This window comes from Amphiura filiformis, chromosome 6 (genome assembly GCF_039555335.1).
Source record: "Amphiura filiformis chromosome 6, Afil_fr2py, whole genome shotgun sequence".
NCBI lineage: Eukaryota > Metazoa > Echinodermata > Ophiuroidea > Amphilepidida > Amphiuridae > Amphiura > Amphiura filiformis.
In genome coordinates this window covers 12,097,167-12,109,278 of record NC_092633.1, presented here as the reverse complement: position 1 = coordinate 12,109,278, position 12,112 = coordinate 12,097,167, and the positions used below count along the sequence as shown (strand labels likewise).

Below are 12,112 nucleotides of genomic sequence, written 5' to 3'. Positions count from 1 at the left end.
ACATGCTTTTATCATCTTTTTCATACCCCCCATTCATGATTTTTGGCCATCATGTAATACTTTGCTATTCCTTTTTTAACATAGGCAAGAAGGTTGGCGTTTAGAACATGAAAACAATCAAGACTGCAACTCGCCGATTATCTTCAAAGGAGTTGTCTTCAATGAAATGAAAGGAGCATTGGTAAGTAAGGCTGAAGTGATATTGATTCAGTATCGGCAATAATAATATTGGTAAGTAAGGCTGAAGTGATATTGATTCTATAATATCAGCCAATAGCTGATCCGATATACATCATTCTATATCAATCCTATATCAATCCTATATCCGATATACGCCATTCTATATCAATATCGTGGAAAGAACATAAGACCAACGAATTTGTAAGAAACCAAATTGGAGACCATGCTTCCATGTGCCAAAAAATAGATCGTTTTAAACTGGCGTATTTTGGCCACATTTCTAGAAGAGATGGTGACAGCATTGAGAAGATAATTATGCAAGGTCACATAGAAGGCAGTTGTAGAAGAGGTAGACAGAAGCTTAGATGGACTGATGGAATTAAACAATTAACAGGCCTTTCTCTCGTCGCAGCCCACCGTCTGGCTCAAGACAGAAGCTGCTGGAATACCATCATCAACAGGGTCACAAAGGGTCATCAGTCATGACCCATAGGACCACCACGACGACGACGACGATATCAATCCACAATGTTATGAGTTCCGCTTATTACGAGCTGATCAGAGTATCATGGGTTAAACACATCATAGAGTAGGTCATGAAAGTGGAGTAAGACATTTGGCTATTTCATTTGAAATCTACTCTCCCCCTGTGAAAGATTTAGCTAAAGCCTTCCACAGAGGGAGTACAAGTTTCAAATAGAATACACAATTGGGTAACTTCCATTTGAAATACTCAACCTAGTTGTGAAAGACATAGTTAAAGCCATTACACAGGGGATTGGTTTCAAAATAATGAACTCTAGCTAATTCCATTTGAAAACTTACTCCCTCTGTGGAAAACTTTTATTAAATCTTCTACAAGATTATAGCAGATTTCAAAAAGAACAGGCCATTAATGTTAGGTGTCTATATTCCAAATGCCTAAATCAATTTTCCCATGTGTCTCCATTTACAGACCAGTCCAGAGCAACTGTTTGGTATTCACCTACAAAATAAGCTAATGCCAAGCAATACATACTCACACAATAGTGGAGGAGAACCATTGAATATCCCAGACTTAACCTGGCAACAACTGAGAGAGTTTCATGCTACACACTATCATCCCAGCAATGCAAGGTATGATAACAAAGTGTACAGCTGACTGAAACAAATTAAACTATAACATTTTTCACCCTGATGTGGCAGTGACGTCAGTGTGCATTTCATTGGGCGCAGCCTCAAACTTCTAGCGTTTGCTCAAACACATGTGCGCTGAAAGATGCTGGATATTTAGCCATTTTTTGACATAAGGGCAAAAAACAGGGCCAAAATTCTGAATGGATACACTTGTGTAACATCAAATTTTGCAATTGATTCTGTAATTGTAAGAAACCATGCAGAATTAAATTTTTGTGCCCCTTTTCCCCCTAAATATTCTAAATATAAGCATTTGACTTTTATTGACAGTTAGTTCCAACTAATTAAAGGATTAGGATTGAGCTGTGTTTCATTTGTTAAAACAGGATAATATTCTTATAATTCCAAAAAATGAATGCTGTATTTTTCTGGTAAGAGTAGTAATAGATGTGTAACAACTTGCCTGGCATATTAACAACTCAAGTGCCACATTCTAACCCTGTTCTGTATATATGTATGTTCATCAGGTTTTACTCATATGGTAATTTACCCATGGAAAGGAACCTAGAACTTATAGACAAATTGGTGTTGCAGAAATTTGACAAAATTGAACCAAAAACAGAAGTGCCAAATGAAACCAGGTGGGATGAACCAGTAAGTAATGATTTTCATGACTTAATTTAGTGATGCCTAGCCAGTGTGTTTCAGGGACTGCCTTTTGAGGAGAGCAAGAGCAATCACCCTCTACAGCTCTCCTTAAATCTGATATAGGAGAGTGATTTTTAGCTCTCCTTAGTAGACCATTCTATCGTTACATTCTTTTGTTAATGCTCTAAACAGCTCTCCTTGAAGGCTTCAGAAGAGCTATTTAATGCTTATCTCCTGCAAAGTCCATGGCAAAGTCCCTGATGTTTTATCTGTCTGTCTCATCTCAAGTTGAGAGTTACGCCATGTTGGATTTCGCTGTTGAAATTTTATGATGTTTGATAAAATTTCTTTATTTCTACTCCTGATATTTTAGAGAGAGTTCCATGTACATTGTGCACCAGATCCCATGGCTGCAGACCCAGAGAAACAAACTACTATCAGTGTCAATTACTTGCTTGGAACGTAAGTATGCTAACTCTAAAACATGGTCAAATATTTTGACCATTAACCACTTGAAATTATCAAAATAGCAGTCCATGTAGCTGACCTTTTTGATAAATCCCATAAGCCATTGCGAGTAGACCTGAGATGTTGTCATTTGACGTCATGCTGATGCACTTGTGAAGGTAATGCTGGCTGCGATGGTTATTATAAATGTAGTTTGATTAGGGTTCTCCCTGAATGGTGATTAATAAAGTCTTGGTCCATGATAGTGGTTAGTGATTTTCTGTAAGTGCAATATATAAATATATGGGTTTTTTATCACTTGAAAGAAGGGAAATAAATGTTATTTTATCCCACTGGGTAGATATGTATTTAAGCATTAAAAGTTCTCACATTGATGTCTCTGTTTTGCAGTATAACAGACCAATATGAGTCTTTTTTGATGAGTTTCATATCATCACTACTGGTACACGGTCCACCTGCTCCGTTTTACAAGAGTCTTATAACAGCCAATATAGGCAGTGATTATTCTGCTTACACAGGGTAAGTTCATAAAGTGAAGCAACACTCACAAACTAGATCAGATTTAAAGTGCATGCTTGTTCTAGGTTATGTCATTTGAAATCTGTTGTACCTTTGTGGAAAATGTAAGAAAAGTCTTTCACTGAGGGAGTATAGTATTCAAATAGAATAGGGACTGAAACCCATACTGATGACACTATATATGGCTTTTTGTTTATGTGATGTGATCAAGCTACATGCTGATGTTGATCAAAATCAACAATCAGTTTTCTAGTGTTTACATGAGCCATTCTTAGATCTTGGCCATTTAGTGTTGTTCTGAACAATAAAATATAAAAGAAGTTGAATGCTATTGGCTATATCTCAAAATCGATATTCCTAACATCCGGCTCATTTTGCTTGATCACATCTCAATATCTTTCACAACTGGTGTATTTCAAATGGATTTCAAATTTACCCAACTGTCTATTCTATTTGAAACTTACAATCCATCTGGGAAAGACTTTAGCTAAATCTTCCACAGGGGGAGCAGGGATTTTAAATTTAATGCCTAATGTCTTGTGGCTATTATATGCACTTTAAAAGCACTATACACAAACATTTGTAATTGCCAAGCTGAAAGAAGCCATTAAGTTTGTCATTCCATTTTAGGCATTTACTGATAAATGCTGGATATAATAGTTTGTTTGGTTGTTTGGCTTATTGGTGAAAAAAATAAGACTCATAATATTGTGTATTGATATAAAATGGCGTGCAAGCAGTTGGGCACATCACTTACGCTAGTTGCACATTACATAATGCGTGACTGTATTGTTTTAAAATGGCGGCACGCTGAGGCTTGTACCTTCATCAAATTTACTTTTCTTCTTTTTTAGTAGAATTTTTTTTTCATGAACCATGAAAGCCAGATTCCAACTTGCCAGGACTGTTTACAAATTTTTACTTTGTATTTTTTTACAATATAGATACAATGGAAGCACCAAGGATGCAAGCTTTTCCATCGGTCTTCAAGGAATCAAAAAAGAGGATTTGGATAAAGTCAAACAGCTCATAGAACAGACATTTGATGAAGTCATTCAGTAAGTTGTGCATAATTTGGTGTGAGTTTTATCGTTGTTGATATTTTTGCCAGATTTTTGAATTAACAAGACATGTCTTTGAAAGTATATATTTTAGAAAGGAGATGATGTAAATGAATACAGCTATTCTTCAGATTATGGTTAAAATAGTCCAGTCTCAAGAACATTGTGAAATATGGGGAAGCGGATACAGTGTCAAAAGCTTTTATAAGTTATTTACAGTCCAATTACAGATGTAAAAAAGCAAGGAAAGTGCCCCCTCCCCCATTGCAGGTAGGTCCTTGTTTATGTCACGAAAAATGTTTATTTATCTCATAGTCTGAATTGCATGAAAAATTACAATCTAAAAACACATCAAATATTTCTGACACAATCAAAATTACAATATTGTACTTGACACATTTGAAACCACAATTTTATCACAGCAGTGTGTATTCTCAGTATTAAACACCACCCTCACACACCCCCACATACATGTATGGGCACTTCGGGAGAACAATGCTAGTGCATTGAAAGGTCATTCCAGGTTAAATAAGAATGAAATAAATATCTTCAAAGCAGGTGAAGGACAGGTGTGTTAACAAATATATCTTGTTTAGGGATGAAGTGTTTAATGCTCTATGTATAGTCATAAGCTTCAACATAAAAAGACCAAGTTTTGAAAAATGTTCTCAAAATATCAAGAGCCATCTTAAAACCACTGAACCAATACTCTGGGGGCACTCACATTTCCCAGCTATACGGGTATGTGCAGCGGCGACGACCCCTTTTTCAGAGCCGCTAGCCGTTCCTTAGACCCTCTGAATTCATTGATTGCCCGCTCTGAAGCCCCGAAAATTTTCTAGCCGTTCCATAGACCCTCAGATCATCGATTTCCGCTCTCATTGGCATCTTGACAGGCGTGTTGTCTGTCCTACTATTTCAAGCCCAAAAGCTACTTTTGCGAGCTCAAAAACTTCAAAGGGAATTTTCCATAAATTTCTTCCCCATTGAAACACATTGTATTAGGAGTAAGGTGAACTTTTGGGCTCCTTTTGTGGCAACACTGGTTTGTTGTTAAACAGCACTGCACTGTCGAGTGCCTGCCGCGATGCCGATGCCTTCAGCTGATGAACATTTTGCTAGATATAAATGATTTTGAGATCTCTTTTGGGAATAAAATTGCCAAATATGAGGAAAAGTACCTCAAATAATTGTGTGCACATCCTTGCAGCTGGCCATAACAGTGAATTAAAAGGTAATTTACGATCTACTGGTCTAGTGGAATGGTGTCAAATTCTGCACACTTCACTCAATCATCTCATGCAGTTCAATGTAGTCAATGTTTTTCTTTTCGGCACTAAAAAAATATTTTTGTGGGTTTGTTTTTATGGTGGACTTTTATGTAATGCTGCTAGCTGCTGCTATAATTATCAGTAGGCTAATAGCATAGATTGTAGGTCTGCAGGGTCTAGTAATTTGATTCGAATGCTGTTTTGCTTTGCTGAGATTTTCATCGTAATATGCCAAAACAGACCTATTTTGCATTAATGGTTTTCCTGATTTAATAATTTAATGCACAATTCAAAGTGAAATTGATTCCTTCAAAAATCTGTGGCAAAAACGCAACAAAATTGAACCCTGGTAATGGCCTGGTTTGGCATGCATGGTTTAGTTGCCGAGATTTTTCAGATTTTGGCGGCTGATCAGTTCCCAAGATCCCCCTTTTGGCCGGTCAAACAGTTCCCAAGACCCCCTTTTTGACTGGCCGATCAGTTCCCTAGACCCCCCCTTTTGACCTGCCGATCAGTTCCTTAGACCTCAAGTTCGAAACTGACGGTGGCACACCCTACCCAAAAAAAATTGAGTGCCCCGGCCAATACTAGGCTTAATTGTTTGTACTCATTTTAATGCATTTTTCATGCTGATTTCAAATATGGTCATGAAAATTTACAATTCTGAAATTTTTGAAAAATTCAAATAAAATTTGAAACTTGTCGTCCGCAGTCGACACCTGCGTGGAGAGAGTTATAGAAACATGGTATTTGAAAAAGTGTACACCATGTCAGATGTAGAGGTATGTAGCATGAAAACAGATATAGAAATTAAAATTAAGCTGTAATGTACCAATTAAATATATTAATGTCCAGTTTGTATTATTGGTTTTTTTTTAGGACTGGATTTGAGTCTGAGAGAATAGAAGCTATCCTACATATGATAGAGCTGAGCCAAAAACATCAAACTACAATGTTTGGGTTAGGAATCATATCGGTGAGTCATTTCCAATCTGACATGTTAGCTTTCAAAGAGTTTACCTGATCTTCAATGAATTCAATTACTAAGAAATACAGAACAACCAAGAGACTACATGTGTTTTCACACGTATGCCTCTTCATTAATTAAAGTTAAGAGGCTTTTCTGTAGAAAGCTGATAATGAAAGGCAAAATGGTAAGTGTATAAAATAGATTGAATGATATCCTGATGTTCAAATGTTTTAATCATGACATAAAATTATATCCTGACATTTCGTACAAAAGTACTTTATCAAAGTATTTTATCAAAGTACTTTATCAAAGTACTTTATCAAAGTACTTTATCAAAGTACTTTAGCAAAGTACTTTAGCAAAGTACTTTGTCAAATGCACTAAAATTAGTGAGTGCATTGTTGATTAGTTCACAAGACCCCTGCTGTAAGCGTTCAATTTCCCTGGTGTAGCAGAGAAACAATGCAAATTTTAAAGTAAATCGAACCCTGTGCACTGTCACTGCATGCACAATCACAATTCCTCCATATTTGTCCTATTCCAGAAACGTTTCAAACTACAATCAAGTGGACTGAATGTTCAGGCCTTATCTTTTGAGGAATGTGAGTGTGATTGCACTCCTCTGCACTCCTTAAATGACCCAAGGAGTGTGATTAATCACACTCCTAAAAAATAAAAAATCACCATGACAAGAGGAATAATTTGGAGAACTTTTCAACAGCCTTTGAGCAGTTTGAATTGTGACCTTTGTATGAACTTTGACCCACCATATCTCAAAATGCTCAATGCTGACAGAGGTCCCTTAAACTTATTTTTGAGGTTGGTGGTCTTAAGAAGCAATATCCATCAAAAACAAAACTATGGACACCAAAACAATGCCATACCCACTGGCAGCCAGACTAGCTTTAGAAAGTAATCACCAACAACTAATTATACTACGTTGCTATCCCCGGTAGTGGCAGTGCAATTCAATCCACATTCAGTAAGCACTCCTTAATGTGTTGAGGAGTGCATTTTGCAGCACTCCTATAGTAGCACTCCTAAATGTCTTGATGAGTGTGATTTTAGCACCCCTAAATATTTTAAAAGACAAGGCATTAATATTTGTGGAGGCACTTGTTCATATTTCATGCACAGGATTGAAAAAAACATCCATGTTAAATCACCATATGATATCTTAATTGTACATTGTATGGATTCCAACCTATAAAACCACAAATGTAAAGTAATATTCAGATTTCTTTTTACAAATTAAGCGTACTGCTAGCTGTCCAGCGCGTATTATTTTGCACAATGTCCAATGCACACGCTTGACGTCGCGCACATATACGTGGTTAAGCTGTCAAAGGAACCTTGGAAAACATTATATGACTATAATATGTATATTGTTAATGAGTTATACTGTCATTATCCCCCCCTTGCAGACACATGCTTGCAATAATAAACAGGGTACTAATCATGTTAATTAGACTCAACATTGTTAATTAGACTAAAATAGACAATATTATATTTATAGCCACATTATTAAACTACTCATGACGTCAAAGATATTGATGACCTTAATTAGCCTCAGTGCACAGGGTGTTGGAGGGTACACCTTACGTTATTTGCAACACTCCTGACAATTACTATATTCATTCTCTTAAAGGAGGTGTACAGTGAGAAAAACGTAATGCAGTCCATTTCAAGTATTAAATTTCACAGTGTCAAATTTGTTTGCAACAAAGTTGTTGAATATATTATTTGAGCTTGCATGATTAAGCACAGTATGTTTGTGGTCTATCCCACCATGCTCACAATAATAACAATAATGATGATGACGATGATGATGATGATGTAATTTCGCTGCCGCTGGTGAATCATGAGTAACAGTGCATCATTCTTCTATTATCTCTGGCATCATGATTGTGCTAGACATGCTACAGTGTATGAATGTTTTTAGTGATGTACTTGGCTTGGCCCTGAAAGGACAAAGAAAGGACAGTGCATTTTGGGATTCCTTGAGCTTTACTTATCAAGCTAAAAGCTGTTAAAGAATAATCCATTCAAAATCTGCCATACCCCTGTGGAAGATTTAAGAAAATTCTTCCACAGTGGGAGTATTCTTTTGGTCGGGGTTGTTCCATTTATTACACTTGCCCATTTCTCATGTTTGTCAAAGGACACCCTTGCAAAATCTCTATTGGTTATAGTACAGAGCCTTTAGTTCCAGTCAATTTTCTCAGCATAGAAAATACCAATTTGCCTTTACTTTTGTAATTATTGGGAGTTTATTATCCTGATAATGAATCAAACTTTTGGAATTGTTTCAAAAAGAGGTATTTACTCTATGAAATGTTTTGTGATTTCCCCCATTGAATGCAACAGTAAGTGTCCACTTTGTGTCTGAGGGTGCAAGATGGAACAGCGGAATCCTAGCAAAAATAACCAATGGGATGAAACAATCCACTGATCGCAAGTAATCTTATGCTGACCGACAGATACTTTTCAAATAGAATTCACTAGGGTTAATTATTTTGAAACCTATACTCCTCCTGTTGTTGGCTTTACCTCTATCTTCCTCAACTGGAGTGCGCATTGTGGTCATGTGACAGTTCTTCGATGAGAGATAAACAAAACCAATCTCCCCCATTGACGGCCGTGTGAATGAACTGTGACTCAAATGGAATCCCCCGTGATTTTTTGTGTCTGTTACAATATTACCCATTTTAAACAATCACAATCAATACTTTGCTAGTATATGCAAGTATTGAGAAGACATCTGGACCAAAGAATGTGAAAAATACAAGTAGGTTGCATTTTTTTTAAAGTGCGAAGTTCACTCCCGTTGAAATAACATTGCACGAATCGCCATGTTTATCTCCAATTTTTTTTCATGGATATTACCCACATTGCACTCTGTTCTGGAATTGCGAACTGGCTTATTAAATCCTGGTTACGGGCCTGTGTACAATGTAGCTTCAAATCAGAATTTACAAAGCTTCAAGCGGAGGTTAATAGCTATATTTGCACCAACCCCCCAGGGTTACCCAAGTAGATTCCTGCTGCTAATGCCTAGATTAACCTTGACATAAAAAATAATATAAAAACAAATTGTGATGTATATTTTGATCGATAACAGAGCCTGATGTCCAGCTGGAACCATGATGCAGATCCAGTCACATGTCTTCAAGTCAATAAACATGTCAACCAATTCAAGCAGTCTTTGAAAGACAACCCTAAATTCTTACAAGAAAAGGTAAATGTTACAGAGGTTCAAAGATATGCACATTGTGGGATTATTGTGTTAAAATATAAGCAATGTTTTACCAACATGAATATGTTACTTGGATAAGGAAATGTCATCATTTGAGACTGAGCGCACCTGCTTACCTGGTGACTGGTGTTAAGCAGTCAAGTTTATAGCTCAATTGGTAAGGCATTATATTGGATGATTATGTTTGATGGTGTGAGTTTGAGCCCAGCGCAGTCTGTTTGTTCTCATAAATGAATTGGCTATCTTGTAATTCCCCTGTGCAAGGAACTAAACTACCTGATTGTGTCAGTTACCCATACAAGAAATCAGGGCTCATGGATCTGATCCTGGTTACAATGGTTTATTGTGGTATGCAAGGGTGTGTGCTTCTCAGCTGCAAGTCCCTGATTGTTGGTAAATGGTTTACATGGTGTATCCTGGGCATAGTGGCAGGAAATTCCTAAAAACTGCCGATACTTGTGGGTTTATATCTGCATAATCACCACGCTTGTTTTTTTATACTGTTTGAATATGATTCAAGTTAATATTTAAAGCCACTTCTTGTTTTATCAGTGAAAAATTGTGACAGCTGTTATTGTTACTCTATTTCCATGAAAATTGTGAATTCAAATATGATTTCAATTATACTTTAAGTAAGAAATTCCCGGAAAATTACGTCCGTCAAAGCATTGACAATGAATTGCAATCAATTATTAATTTCTAGGTGGGTGGTCTAGGTTGTTTTTTAATGATGTTTTCGTACCTTACATAAGGCAAAAAGTCTAGGCTTGGGCCCCATTTTAGGGCAAGGTAATGCAACAATTTGTTTTTGCCTAATTGAGGCATATCATCAAAACAATCTGATTCCATGTTTTGAGTTGAATTGCTCTAGTAGATTGGATATTGGAAGCAAAATAGAACAGTATGGGTGGTATACCACCACAGGGAACAAAAGAAACATATCTTTGGTTTAAAAGAAAAATATCAGCTTTCCACAGGTGCCAAAATCTCTATTTTGATAGGGTTAATATAGAAAATGTATCTTTGAATAAATGTATTAGGAATGTTGATTTCTACTGAATTTTGTTGATTTTGACCAATTCCTACTAAAAACGAAGGTGATTTACTCACATTTTAGTGATGTTTCACCACTACGCTAGTGGCTTCATCAGACTGGCAACTCATCACATCAGACTGTTTCCTTTTATGGGTAACAGGAAGCACCATAGAGGGTGTGATGAGTAAATAAGGACGAGGGGGTCTACGCACTCAACAACATCTTTGACCAACTCATCACGCCCTCTATGGTGCTTCCTGTTACCAATAAAAGGAAACAGTCTGATGTGATGAGTTGCCAGTCTGATGAAGCCACTAGCGTAGTGGTGAAACATCACTAAAATGTGAGTAAATAACCTTTGTTTTTGGTAGGAATTGTTCAAAATTCACAACAGAAAATATATGTTGTGTCATAATAATGAGAATATTTGCTTCTTATTGTCTCTGTCAGGTGAGACAGTACTTTAAAGAGAATAGTCACAAGATGGTTTTAGTAATGACTCCTAAGGAGGATTTCAAGAAACAGACAGAAGAGGCTGAACAGCAGAAACTATCTGAGATGGTTGCCAGGTTATCTACCCAAGACAAAGAGAAGGTGTTCCAAACAGGTAAAATTATGGGAACATGCCATTTGTCCAGCCTTCCTTGATTCAGTAAATGAAAATGAAATTGAAACTGTTAATGTATACTTTTATACACTTCTCATCATTAGATTTAGAGATACAATAAAAACAATATCTAAATTACTGACTGGAGGAAGATATACAGACTATAGTCCAAAAAGGGTTGAAGTTAGGCCTAGGGTTTAGGGCATTTTAGGCTGGGATTCGGGATAGGGTTAGGTGAGGGTTGGGGTCAGTTTTAGGATTAGGGTCAGGGTTATGTTTAGGAATAGGGTAAGGGTTATGTTTAGGGTTAGGAATTAAGGCTTAGGTTGTAGGTTAGGGTTAGGATGAAGGTTATGGAAAAGATTATAGTTTATAATGACCCTTATTTGGGTTTTAGTTTTTGGACTAAGGACCCTTTGGACTATTGGCCTGTAACCAAAAGGCTTTGCATGAAAGAAACTTAATGTGAAACAGATTTTATTTGTATTTTTATGTCTTGGCTGGTAAAACTGCCAATTAGGGACATTTTCTGATCTATAACAGACAAGAGGGGACATCTAACATGTACCACATGGACTAGGGTAGACACTATATCTGCACCCATAGTAAAGTTGAAATTGCAACAAAAACTGGGATCAGTACCCATTTGGATAGCAAGAAGTATAACGTGTGTGCTCAAAATGTCCCCGGTTATGTGGACAAATAATGTGTGTGTCCCGGTTGTTATTTTTTTGTCCCTGATTGTAACACAAAACATATGGGATGCAAATGTATGTTTTTATTTATAATAATTTTAGAGATATCATAACACTATCCCAGAGGTTTGCTCAAAAATGAAAACACTATATGAGGAGTGTTAACCCTCACATTGTTTATCCTTGTTCATCCAACAAAATCTTTGTGTGTTAATATTTTTTGTTCACCCAACAAAATCTGTGTGTTAATATTTTTTGTTCACCCAACAAAATCTTTGCGTGTTA

At 36.6% G+C, this 12,112-nt stretch overlaps 1 protein-coding gene across 2 annotated transcripts in view; it reads left to right on the top strand.

Annotated features, from left to right (window-relative positions):
• The window catches only part of LOC140154977 (presequence protease, mitochondrial-like), a 118,324-nt gene that overhangs the window by 65,031 nt on the left and 41,181 nt on the right, over nucleotides 1-12,112 (top strand). For both annotated transcript variants that reach the window (XM_072177640.1, XM_072177639.1), the window contains 9 exons: nucleotides 85-181; nucleotides 1,136-1,296; nucleotides 1,824-1,950; nucleotides 2,318-2,406; nucleotides 2,803-2,931; nucleotides 3,876-3,989; nucleotides 6,143-6,239; nucleotides 9,355-9,471; nucleotides 10,976-11,132. In XM_072177640.1, the coding sequence (XP_072033741.1) occupies nucleotides 85-181; nucleotides 1,136-1,296; nucleotides 1,824-1,950; nucleotides 2,318-2,406; nucleotides 2,803-2,931; nucleotides 3,876-3,989; nucleotides 6,143-6,239; nucleotides 9,355-9,471; nucleotides 10,976-11,132 (1,088 nt within the window). The remainder of the gene's footprint in view (nucleotides 1-84; nucleotides 182-1,135; nucleotides 1,297-1,823; nucleotides 1,951-2,317; nucleotides 2,407-2,802; nucleotides 2,932-3,875; nucleotides 3,990-6,142; nucleotides 6,240-9,354; nucleotides 9,472-10,975; nucleotides 11,133-12,112) is intronic.